This window comes from Anolis sagrei, chromosome 4 (genome assembly GCF_037176765.1).
Source record: "Anolis sagrei isolate rAnoSag1 chromosome 4, rAnoSag1.mat, whole genome shotgun sequence".
Taxonomy (NCBI): domain Eukaryota; kingdom Metazoa; phylum Chordata; class Lepidosauria; order Squamata; family Dactyloidae; genus Anolis; species Anolis sagrei.
In genome coordinates this window covers 236,135,738-236,158,836 of record NC_090024.1, presented here as the reverse complement: position 1 = coordinate 236,158,836, position 23,099 = coordinate 236,135,738, and the positions used below count along the sequence as shown (strand labels likewise).

Sequence of the window (23,099 nt, the reverse complement as noted above, 5' to 3'; positions counted from 1 at the left end):
AGAAGCAACTTGCAGTTTCTCAAGTGGCTCATGATATGACAATAAAATAAAATAAAATAACTTTTCATGCTTGTTTCTGAGGTGCTACAAGGAAGTATGTACATGATAGAAAATTATGTTTCTTTTTTGGTGACAAAGGCAAGAATGCACAGGAAGAAAATAGTTTCCCAGATAAGAAGTTGCCATGTCTTTGTTCCTCTATAGGAATATGACTTTCCCCTTTCATTTCTTCCTTCAACTTAGACTCATCCCTCCTTTGAACCAGCTGGAACTCCTGAGGAACCTGAAGAGCAAATCGGGATTGACATTCAGGTTAGTGATATTGCTGTGATGTTGGTTGAATTAAAAGAGGAAAAGCAGGTTAAAATCTAATTTTTGGAAAGATTGTTTTTTAAAAGAAGGTAATAATTCTTAGTGATGCCAAATTAAAAATATTTTGACTTTATTGATGACATATATTTGGCATCCTAATATAAAAATATATCTGTGTTCAGTATCAGTTTACAGTCCCTCCTTCCTTCCTTCCTTCCTTCCTTCCTTCCTTCCTTCCTTCCTTCCTCCCTTTTCTTGTACTCTGCATAGCAAAATTCATTCTTTCCTTAGACAAAATGATTAAAAGACAAACTGGTTCTGTCTTCTTTATCACCTTCTCTTTTCCAGTTGACAAACAATTATAAAATGTTTCAAATGGTCTTTTCTCTCTTTTGGGGTAGTAGAGTCTACATTAGAAGTGACTACCCTTGGAGCCTTCACATGACCAATTAACACATTCAATATTTTTAAGCCATTGTGCCACTCATCAAGACCAGCCAGTCCTAAAATGGAATTTCCTATTGTTCCCCAGCTTATTTAGGAGGCGTGTCAGTTCACAAATATACTACATAGGAATTATAATTGAAGCTATTTTGTCTATGATCCACCTATGTACATTTGGAACAGTACGTGGGTAACGTTTCTCATTGTGATGTCCTAAACCTAGAACATAGAGCAGTGGTTCTCAACCTGGAGTCCCCAGATGTTTTTAGCCTACAACTCCCAGAAATCCCAGCCAGTTCACCAGCTGTTAGGATTTCTGGGAGTTGAAGGCCAAAAACATCTGGGGACCCCAGGTTGAGAACCACTGACATAGAGAATGAGGATAACTCTTTTATCTAGGACACGAATGAGATACTGTGGATCTTTCAGAAGCTTTGAGTGACAAATCCCAACGGTCCTATACCCTTGAGAGTTTTAGGTTAAAATCTATGGAATCAACCTTTCCTTAGATGTAATGGGAAAATTGGTTATTCAAATCAATCCCATTGTCCAAAGAAGATGATTCTGAAAAGTGCTTCTAGCTTTGTTTGGGTCTTGTTTTATGTGTTTCTTCGTTTGTTTGTGTGTTTCTTAGTTTTCCTTTATATAGTCCAGGCCCCTGTCATGTCACTGTGTTGTGTTGTTTGGCTTTGTCATTTTATTTATTTATATGTATATGTAGTATACCTTTCTTGCCTGACTCCATTGCTAATATATTTTTGCTTCTGTTTAAGGAAAGAGCAACAGCCTGAGCCATCTCCAAGGTCTGTATGTTTATGGAGAGTCCATTCCCATGCATTCTCATATCTCTTTCTTCTTTCTCTTTCTAAGTTTGTGTTCCCTTGTGTCATGCGTGTGATGCTCGTGGCGACAAGGAGCTGAGAGCCATTCAAATAAACATTGTAAATTTTCAACTTGCTCATCCCTTGCTGTGAGACCTATATCCGCATGCCTTGTGCAGACCTGTACTGGTGATCCTTTGAATATGTTTTCCTTCTTTCCAATGGCAATGTGCCATTTAGCTGAGCGGAGTCGCTGGAGTGGCGCTGCAGCAGCATCCAACCGAGATTGAGATGTGGCATATGGATTGAAAAACCTGGGTTGTAAATGCCATGCAGGAAGAGCTGGTATATCCCCGTATAGAAAGTGGAAAACACAGATAACAGTTTTACATTGTGCTTAACCTGCATTTCCCAAATTTGAGGTCTGGAGTGATGAAAGAGGTGGTGGTCATTCCTTGCATTCCCTTCCTCCTTCACCTGTATTTCAGCCTTTCTTTTGGTTCCAACAGCAATGAAAGAAAGGATATTCATGCACCCACCAACACATCATTGTCACACATCATTGTTTCACAGTAAGCAAGTCGTCACTGTGAGCAAAACACAGAAGGCACATCTGGTTCTTCTGTCTAGTTCAGACCTTTAACAGAATTCATTTAAAACTCCAAAATGTAAATGTCTAGAACATCTAAACAACTTGCATCCCCACATTTATGGCGTGGTCCAGTACTTTGTAGCTTTTCTGGTAATTATTTGCTGTTCCTAGAAATACATAAAGGAAATTTAGTTATGGATTACTGTCTTGTTAGCAACTTATTGGACTGTGGGCTAAGGTGACTTGAGTCATCATGGTAAGAGTAAGGAATTGGATGTGGACGGTTCCTATTTGCTAGGATGACAGATCTATATTGTTGATATATTCATGCTGTATAGTACTCCTAATGATGATTTGGAAGTTTGCAGAGTGTTAGACACTGGAAATATCATTGCACTGATCAGAGTGGTTATGCTAATCTAACACCCAAATGTTCTGATTTGAAAAATATCATAAAGCTATAGATTAAATAGTATTCTCTAGCCATACAAATTGAGTATCTCTTATCTGGAAATCTGAAACCTAAAATGCTCCAGAATCCAAACTTGTCCACTTGGGTAGTTGACATAGTGACACCTTTGCATTCTGAAGATTCAGTGAACATAAGCTTAGGTTCATGCACAACGTTATTAAAAATATTGTCTATAAAATTACCTTCAGGCTATGCATCTAAGGCATATATGAAGTATTAATAAAGAAAATATTGCCAAGATATCCCATCACACACACACACAAACCTGGATAAGTATTTCAGAATCCAAAACATCCCAAATCCAAAATGCTTCTAGTCAAAACGCTTCTAGTCCTTTAGATAAAAGATACTCAATCTGTCTATATTCAATGTATTCATGATACCTTCAATACTTCCATTAAAATCTGTTCTAGTGTGTGCAATAAAGCAAGGGCGGGGAAGCTAGTGTGGTAGCTATTTAGTGGTAAGTTGGAAGGAAAGGAAGGAAAGAGGCAATTGGGGAAAGAAAGACAGAAGCTGTGAGGAAGATACTAAGGTGGATCTAGATGGAGCTTTATCCCGCAAACATCCATGTTATAAAAACGTGGATGTTTGTGAGGGGCTGTCCGCACCCACACCAGAAAGCATGGGTTTTCTCATGTGGGTGTCCAGACATTATCTCGAGACTAGCCTGAGAGAACATCTAGAAGTCCTACCCCCTCTCTCCCAAGCCCCCAGATCCCTTAGAAAAATGGTAAAAACTTACAAATCCTCCAGTAGAAGCCTGATTTTTCTCCCTCCCTCAGCCCCCCCCCCCCCCCCGGCTCTCCTGGCATGTCCTTTCTACACACCAGGAGAGCTTGCCAAGGCTTCAAATGGAGGATAGGTACAATTTTATTACTTTTCTAAGGGGTCTGGGTACTGGGGTGGAAGGGGTGGGTATTCCCACAGTTTACCAGGCTTATTTAGCCTGGTAAATTGTGACAATTGTGTCTGAACTGCAGTATTCTGCAGTCCAGACCCAGAAGTACTGGATTTATCCCAAACCTTCCAAGAAGGCGTGGAATAAATCCACTAATAAATTAATTTGGCACAAACCAGGGTTTTCCTGGTTTGTGCCAAATTAATGCAGGACTGGCCAGAATGGCGTCTGGACAGCCCCCTTTTTATTGCGAAAGTTTCCACAATAAAGGGGCTCTCTGGATGGGTGCTAAGAAATGAAGATTGGGTGAAAGAAGAGAGAAAGAGTATGTTAGAAGAAACAGCTTTCCGTGAGCCCTGCTGCTTCCCTCTTCTGATTTAGACTCACTTACCTCTGACTTTACCTCTGTTTACAGCCCCCAAGAGAATATTTCCCGTCATAATGCAGTTTTCAGTATTCAAAAGCTTCCTCACTTCTTTCCCAAAAAGTTTATTTTGTAGGTATTCATTTTCAGATGATATGGTGTTGCTGCAGTGTATAATCCTATATTGTTTTGTTTATATCCCCCTTTAACCCAGTTTTCGTACCCAAGGATACAACTAAAGCTGTTGCTAACTTTGGTTATTTCTTCTTCTTTTAGCTGTGGTTTAGGAAGAGTGATGGTTTTTGTCCACCAGAAACAAACAAAGAAGACAGACAGTGAAAGCCCGATTGTCTGTTGGTTATTATTCTATGTTTATAATTACTAGGAAGGATAATTATATTTGTAGTACTAGGAGGAAACCGTTTCAGAGAATTTCAGAGAATACCCTCCAGAATTTCAGAGAGGTCAACTGGGATAACTGTGACCTAACAATATCTTGACTATGGCCAAGATGGCAAAAGTTATCAGATAGGAGAAACACATAAACTAAGAGAGGCTGTAATAGTTTGCTTTTGCTTGACCCTTTTTGGAAGGGCGGGATTGCATCCCTTCCCCTCTTTCCCCCATTACTTGAGTTAATTGAGTTCAAACTATGGCTTTTGTACTTTGAACTCAGTTTGAAGCAACTGAAGGGGAAGGTGAGGACAAAGAGAGAATGTGGAAGGAATTTAAAGCAACAGAAGAATGGGTAGACAGATGGTTAATTGAGATTGTCCTTGCCAAATTGGAACAATTGGATGATGTGCTGTAGGTCTGTTTGACCTAACAAAATGTTAATAAGGGAGATGGGATTTCTACCAACTCATGCTTCCCAAGTTACACTTAATAAAATAAGTGAGTTCACTTTCCTCGAAAACTTTAAACATAATGATGTGATATTATGTACTTTTTTACTAGGTGATACTGGGGTGTCACAGGCTCCATATTGCCTGATGGTAGTCAGGGAGTCAATGTAAGCTCTAATTTGGCCTTGTGTTGTAGCTGTTTTATGCTTGTAGTTGATGTAATAGTTCCAAGAACAAGCTTTCACCAGATTTCTATACATCACAGGAGCAAGACAACATTGGTGCCAGCTATGCTTATTTACTTATACCCATCCTTTCCTCCAAAGAGCTCAAGGTAGTGGACAGGCTCTAACCTTTCTGCTTCCACTCTGGCAATTGCTTTGTATCAGATTAAGATGGGAAAAGATAGCCAGCCAAGATTACTCATTGAGCTGCAAAACCAAATGGGGATTGGAGCATAGGTCCTAGCAGGCCTGTTTTTTTTACTCTTTCACCATTATATTATACTAGGGTTTTTTTTGTATAAATACTCAAAATATTATAGGCTTTACATTTTTAGAAGCCATCACAGCATAAAGGAAAGGATGCTTTTTCTCATAAATCTTTGGCAGTGTTGGAAGAAACATTATCATAATGTCCTGTTGGCTAAATCAGTCTAATAATGTCTTGTTCTAAAGAATCAAAGACTTGAAAAATGAAGGCATGTCTTGTACCTTTTTCTTACTTTTCCCATAGAAGGAAAGGGAAGATCCTGATAAGATACAGGTTGAGAATCCCTTATCCAGAAACTTCAAATACTCCAAAATCCAAAATATTTTATCTCCAGCCATCAACTTCCACCTTTCAGATGTTGTCTGTGATGCTCCCGTTCATTCATTTTCAAGGCAAAAGTGGGCAGCTGGTGCACAAAAAGAGGAAAGAGGCTAGAGAGAGATGTGAGAAATGTGAGACTGGAGAGTGATGTGAAGTTAGAAAGAGATACAAGGGTCTGTGAAATGGCAACAGGTATGGATTTGCTCCAAACATTATGCTTGGATACTTGTCATTTCACAGATTCTCTGTCTCTCTTCAGCCTCACAACTCAAACACAACTCAAGTAGTTGAGGAATGGGATTTGAGGCTGGAGAGAGATGTGAGGCTGGAAAGAGAAACAAGCATGTCCATAGAGAGTAATAAAATGGCACCTCTGTATCAGGCTATGAATATACGAAACACAAAGGAATTTAATGTTTCGACTCTGGCCCCATCTTCAGGATATGCACATCTATACAAATACATTTCCAATATCTGAAACCCAAACTCTTCTGGTCCCAAACATTTTGGATAAGGGTAACTCAGTCTGTAATATATTAAAACAATTCACAGTCCAATAGGTCCTGAAATTACCCATGGGATCTGGTTTGTAGGAATGTTGTGAACATTCAGTTGAAGTTGCCTAGTTGGGCAAACAGTCCTGTTAACATGTTCAAGTGCAAGATCAACTGAGATAGGTCCAGTGCTCTGAAACTATAGGTGACATGTAAGCAGTTGTGCCAACTCTTCTCCTGCTCAGTGTGCAGTGTAATGTGCTTGCCCTCAGTGGACACCCTGAGTGACAGTGTTTCTGGCTTGGAAAGACAGCTCCAGGAGGCATGGGTCACATTGGCTGCCGGCTAACCAGACCTTCTTCTCTCAGGCGGGTGGCAGCCTTACTGGGAGTTGCCTCCTGGAGCTGTCTTTCCAATATTTGGCTTCAGGAAGCCTGGAAATGAGATTTTTTTTAAAGGAGAAGGGATAAACATTTCCACTTATCCTTGACCAATGTAGAAACAGTACATCCTAGAAAGGAAGAGAAAGTTTTTATTTGGCCAACATATTTCATACTCTTCCACTAGCACTACTAGAATACCATGGGACTCAGCAAGGAGAGGCAAAATGCTCTATCTGCCCATTATTTGCAGTAATGGTGTCTAGGTAGATGGTAAAAACCCATGCCACCATAGTGTTCCTCTACATAGGACCTTCTGAGGGATTTTGATGTTTGAAAAACTTGTTCACTGCGAGTTATTTTTCAGTTTTGTTCCGGTACAGTATGTAGGACATGATATAACTCAGCCTGAGCAAGACTAGAAGATTAGAACAATCTGCCAGTCAATGGGTTCAAAGTAGACCCATTGTGTATTTTTAATCTATAAGATCTCCATCTATGTACATATGAGAGAACAAAGAATTTTCAAAAGTGGGTTGTTGTAGGTTTTTTCAGACTATATGGCCATGTTCTAGAAGTATTCTCTAGAACATGGCCTCTAGAACATGGCCTCTAGAACATGGCCTCTAGAACATGGCCATATAGTCCCAAAAAACCCTACAACAACCCAGTGATTCTGGCCATGAAAGCCTTCAACAATACAATTTTCAAAAGCCCCCTTTAACATTATATAACTAGGTTGTTGTAGGTTTTTCGGGCTGTATAGCCATGTTCTAGAAGTATTCTCTCTTGACATTTTGCCTGCGTCTATGGCAGGCATCCTCAAAGGTAGTGAGGTCTGTTGGAAACTAGGAAAATTGGGTTTATATATCTGTGGAAAGTCCAGGGTGGGAGAAAAAACTCTTGCCTGTTGCAGCTAGGTGTGAATTTTTCAACTGGCCACCTTGTTTAGCCTTTGATGGCCTGACAGTTTTTAGGTATGGCTTGTTACTGCCTGAGGGAATCCTTTGTTGAGAGATGATTACCTATCCCTGATTGTTTCTTGTCTGGAGTTCCCCTGTGTTTGAGTGTTGTCAGGCCATCAAAAGCTAAAGGTAGCCAGTTGAAACATGAAAGCTTTCGTCAACACAATGATACAAGTAGGTGTAGCAGCAGGTGTCCATACTAGATGTTCTAAGCATCTGGTTCTAAACAGGAAATAATACCATTTTAAGAGAATTCTGCAGCCTTATCTATTAGGGATACAATTTTAGTGAGTCAAAAATGTTTTTGAAAATCAGTTGATTTCTAACTAATTAATCCAGCAAACAGTACAGCCTAATGGAAAGACCAATGTAAGAAGTGTCTCATCTACAAAAGAAAGATGGTAGTTAAGGTACTGTTGGAAATAACTCAAACTGTCTGTGTTTGTGCCTTTGAAGCAATTTGTGAGGACAAAAGAGCTGCTCCTTGATTTTCTCCTACCTCCAGTCTTCTCGTTTTTGTCTTTTATTGTCTCGTCTTGTATTGTGCATCGATCCTGTCTTTTCTTGAAGTTCAGCTTCTCCCTCCTGTCTTCCTCCCTTGTGTTGTCCGCACAGAAATTATGCAAGGTAGCAAGGTTGAGGTCATCTAATTGGTGATAGAGACTGTGGCTGAGTTTCATAGCTGAATAAAGACCTGAAGCTATGTTTTCTTAGAGCAGTTTTATTAATCATTAGCACTTTCTTGCTCTTATATAATGTTGTGCCTCTTGATGTTTCAGCTGATATACTAGAGATGTTCAAAGTGCCTTCCTTTTTAATCCTATCAATTCATTAAGTTTGTGTAGGGTTGAGTGCAAACCTCAACCCAGATGGATTGAGCTTTACCATATGTGCCTGTATCATGCTGACATGCCTGACTTCTTGAGAAAATTATTACATTCATGTGACACAAAAGTGCAGCATTGGAAAAGCTATGGCTTTCCAGATGTTGTTGCACACCAATCCTCATAACCTCCAATTGTCATAGTCAGTGCTAAATGGGGGAGTTGGAGTCAAGAACCATTCCCCTTGTAAAGTGTCGGGAGGTTGTCTTATTGCGTACACACACACACACAAACATATATATGAATCTCAAATTTGCTTACAATTCACATAGAAAGATCTGCTTTTAAATGTATATGCGATAATATTCTGGATACTGTTTGGTGATGCCATACTCTAGTTTCTGGCTTCTTCCTATCAGGTAATGGCAAAAGATGCAGCTGAAAACAGATGCTGGAAGTGCCAGCACACAAAAACAGATGTCTGTCTTTTAACATCTTATGATCCATAGCAGTTGAACATTTTGAAGCATTTATTTTACATTTGGAACATCTTCAGGAGATTTGTTGTTGTGTGTGGCTGCATGTTAGACAGTATGATCTCCTGTGGCAGGAGATGGATTGGTAACACACACCATTCTATTTGGTATTGGTCTGTTTTCACAAGTACACACTGTTATTGTTGTTGCTTGCTACAAAAATGGAGTTGTTTGTCCTTGAAAATAAGAGGGTGGATTCCTATTTGAACTTGCAACATACAAAGCAAAAGGGATTCGTCATGTCCTTTTTGCTCACAGAATGGAAGCTTCAGACTGCCAAGTTCAAATTACCCCTCCCTTGCAAACCAAAAAGGATTTCCCCTTCTGCATTTTAAATGTGGTTAAGAGATTACCATGACTTATTTGAACCAAGAAGTCGTCATGGAGCAAAACTAGATGTCACAAGATACATGGAGTGTTTTTTTTTATTCTCTCTCACTTCTACTCTAGAAGTATATAGGACTGATTGAACTTTTAGACTACTCAGTAAACAGAATTCTCTGAGTGGTATTCAATATGCTGAAATATAAAATCCATTAATAACAGAAGAAACAGTAAATGTGAATTATCAACGAAATAACATTTTCAGTAATTTCCTGGTTAGGCTGTATTTATTTACAGTGTTCCCTTGCTACTTCGCGGTTCGCTTTTTGCGGACTCGCTGTTTTGCAGGTTTTTGCCTCCCAGTTATGAATGGTTGCTGTTGCCCAGAGCAGTGTACTAATCCCACCTACTGGCAATATTGGAGTGTGGAAGTGGGTTTGACATTCCCCCTTGGGAGAGAGGCAGCCAATCATGACAAATTGCAAAATAGCATCTCTACTTCACGGATTTTCACTTTTTATGGGTGGTCCTTGAACATAACACCCACAATAAGTCAGGGAACACTGTATTGCCTTTCTCCTGTGATAGAATATAAGACAGCTTACAGGAATTTAAAGCAAGATTAAATTTAAATACTATTTTGCAAATGTTAAAAAGAATGACATAAACAGGTATAGCACATTTAAAACACAATACAAATTTAAAATATGTGCAGTGAACCCCCCCGCCCCATTTAGAAGTTTGAAAATGCAAAGGAGAGGGATAAGGGCAGGTTGAGTATCCTTCATCCACAATTCTGAAATCCTAAATATACCAATATCCAAAATTGTCCTCTTAGGTGGCTGAGATAGTGACACACACTTTTGCTTTGTGATGATTTTGTGCACAAAATTATTAAAAATTATTATGTATACATTACCTGCATAAGGGTGTATAATATATTCACACAATGAATTCATTGAAAAAGTACCCCACTCATTAATTTTTTTCATTAGATAATAAATAACAATTAATATTTAGGAAGGGGAAAAACTGCAATAATTCAAAATAAGCAGAGGGGAAAGACTGGACATGATAATATCAAACATCAATTCCCCCAGCACCATTTCAGTTTTATTTTGATTTCTTTTGACCATTCAAAATGCCAATAATGGTCAATCTTTGGTAGGGGACACTTGAAAAAACCCAACCATTTCACTTGGAAATACAAACACGAAATGTCCTTGAGAGTTCGTGCACCATTCGAAAAATGTGAATGCAGAAGTCATGATCCCATTTCTAATGCAGGAGGGGTTATTAGCAGTACCATTTTGGATTGCAAAGCTTCCCATGAGCCCCATTTGATTGCGCTTTGCCTAAAGTAGAAGAAAACCTCACCATCGGTCCATAATACCCATGACGAATGTGGCCTTCCCAATGACTTCTTACAGGTGATCCGTTTCCTGTTTGGCATGAGCCATCTGGTCTAATTTTTCTACTCTCCCCTCATTTCCAGTAAAAGCAATCCATGCAGAAAGTCACTTTGTGGATGCTGCTCAGGAAACTCTAGGTACCACGGGAATTGCTTCGCACGGAACTAATCCAAAGCTGCACGGCTCATCCTCTTCCTTTCTGTCTCTTCCTTTCCCTTGCTACCTTCTGTTCTGACCACTCATCTGCTTAATAGAGGTGCCCAGGGAGCTAGGAAGGCCTCTTGTGGGTCTTTTCGACACACAATAGATGCTAGCAGCTTCCTTGTCCTATTAGGCAAGTCATATATTTGTTTAAGTGAAGGAGAAACATTTGCAGTGTTTCAGCTTGCCATATTGCCATCTTTCCTTGCTAGGGAAAGACCAGGAGTATTAAAAGAGACCAAGAGTTTATGGGAAGGGAGCTCTACCCTGGAAAACAGAAACATTACAAGCAATCTTACCTGGATTGTCTTCTTTTTTGAGTCAATAATAGAATTTATTAGTATTTGTGTTGACTGTACTGCAAGTCCACTGAAGAAGGATTCTTTAGATGACTCCAAACAATTGATGATAGATCTCTTTGTCATGGAGCTGATCTAGTAGCTTTTACAAACATACCTGGCTCTCCCAGCACTTCTAGTACGCAGCCACAGATGACTAATCTTCAGCCTAACAGATGCCCTTTTAGTGATTGTGTGCATAATTCCGATTGCTATTAAACAAGATTTGGACACTGGTGCTGACTCTGAGTGGAGCTGGTATGACTCCCATGTTCGACATCATGTAACATCACTTATCCAGCTGACTCGGTGATGGTTGAATCAGATACTTTGCAGTGAAGTCATTCTTCCTGACACATAATTCTAAAATTCATAAGGGACTGACAGACTTCTTCAGAGTGTCCAAAAACTACTGTTATTTGTTATGATGTCCCCTCTGCTTTTTTAAAAAAGAGCCAAACTCCTAGGTGGCTTATGCACATCTCAGGGTTATTGATTTACTAATTGTTTCCTTCTGCATGTTGTGAATGGTGGACAGACTTAGCTTGTTGTTTGTTTGCAGTTCAGTGTGGAGTAGCCAGGTTAAAAGGCATCACGATGCTTGCAAAAAAAAGAAGAAGAAGTGATTGATGCATGTCAACTTTCGGAATCCAGTTCAGCATCAGTCTTTGCTTTCAAAATAACAAAGCTCTGACTTTCCCAATCCAGTATCGCAGCATGAGTATCCCTTTCCATGTATTTTTTTTCTCAAAAAGTACCTGCAGCCTAGGAAAAGCTTATGAAATTCACGGGATCACCATAAGTCGACAGATGACTTGAAGGCACATGCAAACCCACACACACCAGCAGAAGGGAAGAGATTAAATTATGATGACAGCCTTATGTTCAGATTGGTCATAAATCATTTAAGTGGGTGTAGAGGAAAAGATACGTATCAACAGTTTCTTTTTATCTTATGCTTGGATTAGCTGGATCACGAGCTGTAGAATCCTCACTTTAATACAGTATGTTCCTAATCAGATCTTTACATATTGAACCATATTATTCCCTCCCCTTAAGTTTTTGCTGCCTTACCAAGACAGGATGGCCAAGGAAATATGCTTCCGGTATGGAAACATTCATTTCAAAGATGGTTAGTTTGGGTTTAGCTCTCTTTGTTATTCTCAGACATGAGTGTTATCACCCCTGAGCATACCGAGATATTTCCAGCTTGTGGTCAGTAAAATAAAATCCTATATCTATCCTTTGGTGCCTTCCTTCTATCTCTCAGAGGCAGCTGGTGGTGATTTGATTCTTTTTAGGGAGGTAATTTGATTTTTTCTAAGGATAAGAAGGGTATTTCAAAAGAATAGATAACAATATCTTCCAGCTCTGTTTAATCTTCAGTGTGCCTTTCCTGATATATTCTGGCTATAGCTAGTCATGTGTTAAAACATGGTCTTTTGTGGGTTATTTTGGTTTGTTTACCTGAGATGTAAAAGTGTTCTGGTTTTGAATTTTGAAAATGTGTATTCTTTGTTTTCTTCTTCTCTTGAGTATCGTGTAATAAGCTTTTTGTCTGTGCTAGCTAAAGAATTGTAGTCCTGAAATTATTTGACTGGGGAAATTTTCTTAGTGCTTCTAGTTCTTTGGCTTTCCAGTGATAAAAATGCTGCCTCATAGTCCTTGAGCTCAGAAAGGTAAAAGCTTTAGATTGCAAGCTGTTTGGGAATGTACTGTCTCACTTTATTCTTTGCACTGTGCTTAGTGCAATCTATAAAGATGGATTAGCATCTTTTCTCAACTGTACCTTTAAGTATTAAGATTGAAATGGTAGCATTTGAAGGAGTTATGCTGAACTGAGGACCTATTCTAGTACAATACATATTTGCTTTAATCACTCCATTGATACCAGCGGTATTGCGCAAGTGGAACATTCACATAATTGTCCTCACTGCACTAAAATGAAAGTAAAATCTAGTAATTTTTTACTGTAGGTTTAGCAATATAACGAGAGAACTGATGTGTTAATTAGTTGTACAGAAGGATGAAATCCGAAGGGAAGCATTTGGTAATAAACTGAAATTGAAAATACCTGTGCATTATATAAAACCATAGCAGTAAAATACCTTGGCATCACAATTCATAATTCATTAAGGTTATTAAGTTTTAAGAAACAGGAGTTGAACTTAAAAAGTAAACTTTCTGAAAAGCAAGAAGCAACTTCTCAAAGTTTTGTCGAGATAGTGCCTTCTATCTTATCAGCTGGCCATGGGATTACCTAGGCAGAAATGGATGGCTAGCCAAAATGAACAATGGCAAGAGCTTTCTGCATCATATTAGAAGAAAAAAAATGTGTTGGTTGAGCTGCTAGCCATCACAGTGCTGACACAATTGTTGGTGTAACCCTTTTACAAGATGCAAACCAATGGCTGCTAACCTGGGGAGAATGGTAGGTATGGTTGCTATAGAATAACAATGTAATTCTCTTAAATTGTTGTCAGGATAAATTCCACCTCTGTCATTTTTGCTGTTAGTGTGTAGATGAAAACCTGTAATAGCACACACATGTATGTAGGAGCACTAAGATGGGTGTGATGATTGCATTTGTAGGACTGCATGGACAATATGAATGCATGCACAGTGTGGTGCCCTGCAATGAGAAGCATCTGATCAAGAGTGGAGTGACACAGCTTTTTGTGCATGCCAAGAAGTTTGATTGTCCTGCCTTTAGAAAAGAGATTCTATCTGTATCTGATCAATAGTATTTTGCAATTAGATTCTTTGCTTCCTTTGAGAGGAAATGACTACATACATGCTTAGATGTATTCTTTGCAAGACTCCAGAAATTTTGGAATATGAAAAGCAGAAAACATGCTACTGCATTACGATGTGTCAGGTGCTTCTTGACCAACAGATCACTTTCCTAAATCATTTGCATAAGAAAACCCAAGTCCTGCAAATAAAAGGCCAAATTAAGGGCTGTTGTGGAAAATATCACCACTGTGTTGCCTCTTTCCTTCTTTCTCTGATATGGAATTGTCACAGTGTTTTCACTTCTCCTTACCTCCTTCCTTAGTAATCCATGATTCGAACAGGGTTCAAAGAGACACATATAAATCCTTGTGATTTTGAGGAAAAGACAGTGGGGAGGATGGTGATGGAGGGAAAAAGAGAGAGAACCTGCTGTAATTCAGTTCTTACTTACTTAGGCAATTCCTCGTTGTCTGAGTAGGTTTGTCTTCCAAGATTGGTGTACTGGCGGTGGGTACGTAGGTGGCTGTAGAGCCCTATTCTTGATCTGCATCTTCTTCTGCAGTGAAGGCATTGGTTTCCAGGTGGAAGACGGCCCCGGTCGGGGTTGGCTTGACACCACTTCCTCTTGGCACATTTCTCTCTTTCATTTCTCTCTTTCATTCTTGCCTCTTCAAATTCTACAGCACTGCTGGTCACAGCTGACCTCCAGCTGGAGCACTCAAGGGCCAGGGCTTCCCAGTTCTCAGTGTCTATGCCAGAGTTTTAAAGGTTGGTTTGAGACAACTTTAAATCTCTTTTCCTGTCCTTCAACATTCCATTTCCCATTCTTGAGTTTAGAGTAGAGCAACTGTTTTGGGAGATAGTGATCGGTCATTCGGACAACATGACTAGTCCAGCAGAGTTCATGGCAGAGGACCATCAGTTCAATGATGGTGGTCTTTGCTTCTTCCAGCATGCTGACATTTGTCTGCTTGTCTTCCCAAGAGATTTGCAGGATTTTTTGGAGGCAACGCTGATGGAATCATTCCAGGAGTTGCGTGTGACATCTGTAGATAGTCCACGTCTCACAGGCGTATAGCAGGGTTGGGAGGACAATAGCTTTATAATCAAGCAACTTGATATACCTACGGACTCTGTGCTTCATTCAGAAAAAATGCTGCACTCACAGAGCTCAGGCAGTGTAGTATTTCAGTGTCTGTGTTTACTTATGTGGAGAGGTGGCTGCCAAGGTAGCGGAAATGGTCAACATTTTCTAATGTTATTTCTGACATTGGAGAGGGATTGGCTGGTGACTGCTGGAAGAACACTTTGTTCAGGTCACATAACGGCTTTTGTTGGAGGCAGGCAAGCAGATAAGTTTGGGAAAGAAACTGGGAAAAGAAAAATGAAGAGAAAAGTTAGTCTTTAAATATAATAGGGTTGATTTGTTTCCATATCCTAAGATGAGGGGCCTTGAATAGCTAGAAACTTCTCAGAATGTCATTCTGTATGATATGGGAAGGAAAATGTTTAGAGTAATTATGTGGGCTAGGAATATGCTGTGACCCCCTTCAGTATCATCTCCTTATCTATTGATTATGTTTTAGAGAGGCTATATTATAGTATATTAACATATTATACTATTGCATACCATGTAGTTACATCAGTAGCTCTTTCCATCTCAAAATTCCATAGAGAAACCAATACCTCAAAAAGAATGGCAAGTCTATTACCACGAAAATCTTCCAAAACATTCAGGAATCCATCAGATGAAAGGAGAAGTGGGCCATATTAAACAGATACCCACCCCTGCAGATCAGCAAACTTCACAGATAAGTGATCTGACCATGACAACAGTATTGTTACAAACACACCACTAAAATCAGATTGTCCACCATCCATTCAATAGCACAAAAGCAAGTCTAACATGTAGCTTCCATATATATTGGATTTGCATTTTCTCCCTTCCTCTCTCATTCACTTAGCCTTTGCAATTGCATTGTACCCTGCAGAAATCTGCCTCTATGCCACAGCTGAATAACTCAGAAACCAGTTGCTGGGCTGAAGGACTCGTAACGTAGTAGTAGGCCTAGCTCTTTCATTAAATGACTTATTTGCTTAAGCCAAGAAGATTGGAAAACATTCTATTTTCTCATCATTCTAAGTGATGGGTGTTTAGGGAATCTATCTCAGACCATTAGCAGTTCCACATAATTAATGTAGGATTTTATTTCAGAGGTCTAAGTACCATTATGCATCTCATACTACCATAATATGCTATTTCGTTTCCTGTGTACTCTGCTGAGTTCAGTGATATAATTTCCAATTATCCAAATAGCTTTATTCTTAAAAAACAAAAAAAAAAAAATCAAAAACAAAAACAGGGAGGGGTATCAGTAAATATGTTTCCAAAGTCCTTCTGTCTAGGATAGCCATCCTCATTGGGTCAGTGAGAACAGGACTGTAGCATTAAGCTGATGCTAGATCTGAGCTGGTGATAGTTTAGGGGTTTGCTGGCTGAAATTTCTTTGAGAAGATCCCAGTAGATGTGACTTCCATCCTTTTCCAAGTAGACAGGTCTCATGACATATCTCCCCCAACTCCTTTGGTTTTAGATCAAAGCATCTGCACAGACATGAACTGATATATGACAACAGCATGATAGATATTGCAGGATCTTCTGTGTGGATCATATACGAGGGTTGAATGAAAAGTAATGCCTCCACCTTTGTAAATCCTCAACAGATGGCAGTATTGGTATGCGGCAAGTACTGGCTTGTTCAGTAGACTCTCCTCTACAGTTCCATTTTGGCAGGAAGCCTTAGCATTGTATGGTTGTGTTGTTAAAGTGCAAAGTATGACATCCTGTGCAGACAGTTGGTCAATGTGACTAAAGCAACATGCAATCATTGAATTCTTGACAGCAGAAGGTGTCACCCCAAAGGAGATTCATCAGAGAATGCAAGCTGTTTAGGGTGATTGTGTTGATGTGAGTACTGTACATCATTGGGCAAGTAAGTTTAAAGATGTTGAGGTGGGAACATCTGACTTGCATGACAAAGAAAGAGTTGGACGTCCTGTGACAGCAACCACCGAGTTTCACAAGCAAAAGGTTGACAGATTGATTCAGGACAATCATCATATCACTCAGAGAGAAATTTCAAGCATAATCGGCATTTCACAGGAACATGTGGGTCCCATTATTGCTTTGCTTGGCTATCGGAAGATCTGTGCACTATGGGTTGCGGAAACAGAGTGTCAACTTCTTCCGTGACGGCTTCAGAAATCTTGTTCATTGTTGGCAGAAATATATCCCATTGTCTGGTGCTTATGTGGAAAAGTGAATAGTGGTAGTTAAAGAGCACATTCTAAGGATTATTTCTGTGTTTGATTTATTAAAATATGCCCATCCAAACCCAAGTAACGAAGGTGGAGGCATTACTTTTCATTCAACCCTCGTAGCATAACTGTGCTTCAAAGATAGGAATACCCATGGCATTTCAATCATTCTTTAGTCATCTTGGTATTCCATTTGTTCCTTGCAAAGGAATGTAACCTTCCTTCATCCCAGTCACAGGAAGAGATTCCAGTACTCTTATGGGATGCTTCTCTTTACACATGCATCTGCTTTACCCTGTAATGATAAATCCATCCAAAAGCTTGGGAGCCTTGATCCCTGGCTATCTCAATGTTGTTCTCATGTTTCACTGGTTCTTCACAGTTTGGGAACTTCTTTCTCAATTGTGGTGTTATCTTTCTCTATGCCAATATCTACTATATACCTTGGAGATAGTAAATAAACTTTGTGTGGGCATAGGCATGTCCAGAGAGTTACTCCATGCACAAACTGCCACATTTAATCCATAGGTGGTGAGTTGTACAAGTTATCTGCTTGAGAACTTTGAATGCAAGTCATTAGATATTAGCAGGTTGTGGTTAGGGTTACGTAGGGAAAGCCATGATTCTCTGCCTGGCAAAGGGATATAACCATTAGATGAAACAGTATAAACTGAGTTAAATATCTGGGGGGGGGGGGGGGGATCCAGTTGTAAGTACAAGTCTACGTGGTGTAAGAACTTTGAACATAGAATTCTACATTATGTTGGATTCAACTGTCTGCTACAACTAGCAGAGAGCCTTTCAGTGTCTTAGAGAGGTAGTTTTAGCCATTTGCTACCACATCCTTTTAGCTACAAAGTGCCCTTCGGCACCACTGCTTGGCAAATTTATTTTTTATTCTTTATTTCCTTACTAGTTTGTTATATAGGTTGCCAGAATATAATGTTTTCTAGTGTGAAAATCGCTTTTAGTTTGAACTGTACGGTTTCAGAAATGCATGTGTTAAAACAATAGAGATGTGTAGAATTGGTAGAGTGCCACTTTTGAAGTTTCCTGCGCAAACCAGAAAAGAAGGTCACAATGTGCTCTGTGCATTGTGCTAAGGTGTGAAAGGACATGATAGGAGAATGTGGTGTAAATATTTTGAAAATAAAGCGACAAGTGCTGCTTTCATTGAAAGCCGAATTGACAAGTCTGGTGTTGTTCAACTTTGTGCCTTCAAGAAGTTCCTTGCAAGGTCGAAGCAGCTGAGATAAGAATGGTGATTTATCTCAACTTTCCTGGTATAGATTATATTTATTAAACCCTTGCTGGCATGGCCAATGAACCTATACTGCAAAATGTGACTTTTCTGAGTTCTGCCCTTCACAAAACATGTATTGACATAGGGTTCCTTCTGTATTTTTGGCAATATCTATTTGCAACAATTTATCTGCATTAGCTGATTAATTTATACACAATCCTAGTCCTCCCTCAAGTCATGAAAAACAGAAAAATGTCCCCACATTTGTCATGATTGCAGTGTTCAGTGTAATGAAAAGTAGGAAGATTAAAGGAATTTATGGGATGAAGTGAAGATGCATAATGTATCAATGGACTGTTTTCAAGCTGGTTTCCTCCATCTTGGCTGTGGTAGATGACTTTGTGTTATGATTCTGGTTCTACTGGAAGTTGAATCTCTCTGTCATTTTATAAAGTTGGCCTAAAAGTAAAAAAGGAGCTATTGCACATTAGCCAAGATTAGGATCTTGACAGAAGTAGTTCATAAGAAGTTTATCTTAGACATTACTTCTTCACGGTCTCCATTTATGGAAATACATCTTTTCCCCTTTGTAGATCTATCGCATTCAGCGCTCCATACCAAAATGCTCCCCTCCAAAAAAAAAACTGGGTCTTCCCATTTGCACTCAACATACCTGACATTCCAAAATTACTTTCTGTTTACATGTCCATTCTTCTTTTCTTCTTCAATTAACGACCCCACCTCATCTTCATTCATTATCATGGAAACCTTTCCTGAGATGCCTTTTTGAACCGGTTTAGTGTTAAAAGCCACATCTCACTGCCGCTGCTTCTACCGCTGCTGCTTTGAAAGACAATTGATTTTGAATGGCTGAAGGGGAGCCGCCATGGTGTTTTTGGAGTGACCTCCCCTCCCCGCTTGTCTCCTCTTTTTTTTTGGTTTTGTTTCGACTTGTCTTTGTGCGCAGTCAAAAGGTCAGCTTGAAAGATCGTGTCTTCTCCAGCCCCCGAGGTGCAGCCACCAAAGGGAAAGGTTCTCCTCAGGCCCCAGGGATCCGGCGATCCCCCAGTGCGGACCAGAGCATTGACGACAGCCCAAGTAAAGTCCCCAAGAGCTGGAGCTTTGGAGACCGAAGCCGAGCCCGGCAAGCCTTCCGCATCAAGGGAGCTTCATCCCGGCAAAATTCAGAAGGTGAGGCAGGCAGGGATTGGGGTGGGCTTGGTGCAAGAACTGTGTGTGATTTATCAGTCATGAGAGCCATGTTTAAATATTTGATAGGATGTCATAAGGAAGAGTGAGCAGATTTGCTTACTGCTGCCTTGGAGACTAGGGATCCAAGCAATCAATTCAAATTACAGGAAAGGAAATTCTAGCTGAACATTGGGAAGAACTTCCTGAAAGCAAGAGCTGTTCAACTGCACTGTTGGAGTCAAACTCATTGCCTCAGAGTGTGGTAGAGGCTCCTTCCTTGGAGGTTTTTAAACAGAGGCAGGAAGGGCATCTGTCTGGGGTGCTTTGCTTGTGCTTTTCCTGCACAGCAGGGGGTCAAACTGGGTGGCCCCTGTAGTCTCTTCCATCTCTATGATTCTACGAAACTGCTTAAATTGGAAGCACTGATTTTGAGACACAGGGATATAACTGTCCATTTCATTTTTGTAAGCAAAAATAAGTCCTTGTAATCATTGTCTTCTCTTTGGGTGAAAGTCCAGGAGAAGCACACATTTTTGAATAGTATTTGCATCAGGGTTTATGATACACAAATGGGTATTTTTTTCTTTTCGCAAAACACTGATTTGCTGCACAAGAAACTCCTTTTTGTGTGCAAAAAACAGGATTATCTTTGTACAGGGAGTATATCCAGGAAACAGATCTTATATTTTGCAAAAACTGCCTCAAACAACCACAACTATGTATTTGACCATAGTCTACCCCACAATAAATTTTGTGCAGAGAAGGTCCCAGAGGGCTGTAATTTCTCCTCCCTCTAAGATCGCTTAAAACAATACTTACTGCTCTTTTGTCTACTGGAGGCCCTTCAAGAGGGAAGAAACTTAGGTGAAAGTGGGTTATTTTAACCAATTCCATCCTGGGTTTGTGTCCCTAACCACAATCCAAACTCTGGGCTATGGAGCTCCATGTAAGAATTTAGTTTTAGTGAAATAGAACATTTCAGCAGGTGGTGTATTCATTTATTTTTTAATTAAAATATTCATATCCCTCTTTGTTTCTAAAGTTCTTCTTTGTTGGATGGTCATCTCAGATATATTTTAGTTGTGGAATTCTGCATTGGCACCTAGTTGGAAGAGACATCCCATAGAATCCCTTTCAGTATATGATTCTATGGTTCTATGATTTTCTTAGCTTTACCACATTGCCTGCAGATTGTCCTGCACATCATATACTCCTGCTTTTACTGCAGCAATAAGGCTAATAGGTAAATAGATGATGCTTTTGTCTTCTCTGCTTTCCTGGCTTTTATTTCCTTCCATAGACGCAGGCCTTCCTGGAGAAGATATGGGAGATCCTGACAACAAGAGCTGCAACTGTGAATTTGTGACAGAAGATCTGACCCCAGGCCTTAAACTCAGCATCAGGGCAGTGTGGTAAGGAGATATATTTGCTGACATGCATTGACATGTATTTGTGTGGACATTTATTGGATGAGGCAGGTCAGAACTGTGACTGTAATAAATCCAAGCAATGCTGAACCATGTTGGGGACTTCACTCTTGCTGATAGTATTCAGTGTGATTCTCTCTTGCCCTTAAAATAGAAGAGAGTCATATTTGGCTTGGAAAGGAAACAGTGTTTTGAATTAACAGCCTTGACAGTCACAAGTACCAGCTCTATGAAACAAAGAGCAGGAAGGCACAGGCTGCCACTCATTTTCCTCCTTGTTATCATCTTAGACACCATGTTTCCTCGGTTCAGTATATGAATTAAGACAAGTTCAACAAAACTAAAAATAATAATAGAATAAAAAAATAGAATAATGTTATTAACAATCAGAAAAACAATTTAAGCAAACAATGAAGTTGTTACAGAACAATTAAAAAAAGTATCATTACAGTAGTGGAGCATACTCTTAAAAGTCTTTCTCTAAAGATTGAATAATAAAATGTATTTACCTGCCAGTGAAAGGACAGCTAGTAGAAGGTCATTCCAACCTTTCTAGAGTAAGAGCTCCAGAACCTGGGCACAGCACTGTGAAGACTGTCACAAAGTCCTGTTGATAATGTTTCATAGTGACAGGAGCAACAAGCCAGGCACGGATAACCATCATATTGGATTGAACCAGGTTCAGCCTAACTGGATGGTTTAGACTTCCTGACTGTGAGAGCTGTTCAGCAGTGGAACTCTCTGCCTTGGAATGTGGTGGAAGCTCCTTCTTTGGAAGCTTTTAAACAGAGGCTGGATGGCCATCTGTCAGGGGTGATTTGAATGCAATATTCCTGCTTCTTGGCAGGGGGTTGGACTGGATGGCCCATGAAGTCTCTTCCAACTCTTTGATTCTACGATTCTATAAATTGGAGCCATCAAATTTCTGTCATCATAGCAGCTTACAACAAAGTTCCAGATAGCTCTTGGCCATTACTGGGCACCTTGTGTTGATGGAGGGTAAGAGCCATCTTCCTTTTTTTGCGGTGATTAGGCACCTCTGTTGATGAAAAAAAAAAAGTCCAGCAATAGCCAGATGCCCTACAGAACTCTGACACAGGGACAAAAATAGCACAGTCCTCATCCATCTCCCTTTCCCTTCAAAATGGAGTGAAAAGGAAAAAGGATGGTGGCATCAGTCCATCTGTCCACACTACCCACAGAGTAGTGTTGACAAAACTCTGGAGCATTCTCCAACTTTTCCTTATGCAGGGTAAACCTGGGTTAACCCTTTCAATCCCATGCTCTGGACTAGAAGTTCCTAGATGTTGTCTAGTTGTCCAGGAGCAACCTCTGGTTGACACCAGGATACAGGCTCAGTGTAGACAAGCCCTAAGTCTACCTTGGCAAGTATGAATTGCCTACGGAACAGGCATACATGATCAAAACTACTTGCTTCTTCTGTTAACTTCAAAGGAATTCTGAGAGTGGCATTGTTGTTCAGATGTCTGTGTTGTGTGTAGGATCACAAAATATAAACCAATTTGTTTATGCAAGACTCCATAGCAGCCATGCAGTGGGGTATGAAGTGGATGCTAACAACTTGAGCTCACCCATTGTGCAGGAGACGTTTATCTCCTGACTCACTGAGTCAAAAGCATGAGAGAGGGCTGTCTACAGCTCTGGTATGATTGGCTGCAGGAAGGGGAATTCTTAAGTAACACAAACAACACATGATTCCATATTTTTACACTAGCATTTCACCCCAACAGAATCCTGCCCTACTGTTTAGCCCTGTGATTGCAGGACCTTTCAGGAGTGTTTCTCCCCTTTGATTTTGTCCCTTTCACTGTGACACTTTCCAAAATTAGGGAGTACATTTAAATCAAATATGCATATCGCTGCCTACGTGAGCAAGGGAGAAGATCAACCCATCCTTGACTCATTCGGTCTTTTTCAGAAATATGTACCTGAGCTCACACAAAAATTGGCAATGCGGGGGTGTATACACTTTTGATATCCTCCATGGTTGGAGGCCAGAGGGTTTCATATAGCACCATGATGCCTTACATAATGGGGGCAGAGCAGCAAGAGGCTATTTAATGCTGACCCCTTACTCGTGTGCTCTGTTGATCTTTGTCTACTTTCATAGCAGTAGGAATTTTAC

General features: G+C 39.9%; 1 protein-coding gene across 9 annotated transcripts in view; it reads left to right on the top strand.

Moving 5' to 3' along the window:
- Positions 1-23,099, top strand: part of KCNQ2 (potassium voltage-gated channel subfamily Q member 2) — a 148,610-nt gene that overhangs the window by 104,301 nt on the left and 21,210 nt on the right. For 4 of the 9 annotated variants that reach the window (XM_060771943.2, XM_067468231.1, XM_060771942.2 and 1 more), the window contains 4 exons: positions 244-312; positions 1,530-1,559; positions 19,303-19,526; positions 20,827-20,938. In XM_060771943.2, the coding sequence (XP_060627926.2) occupies positions 244-312; positions 1,530-1,559; positions 19,303-19,526; positions 20,827-20,938 (435 nt within the window). Of the gene's footprint in view, positions 1-243; positions 313-1,529; positions 1,560-10,582; positions 10,637-19,302; positions 19,527-20,826; positions 20,939-23,099 lie in introns of all 9 variants that reach the window. The other 5 variants (XM_067468233.1, XM_060771944.2, XM_067468232.1 and 2 more) reach the window with 2 other exon arrangements.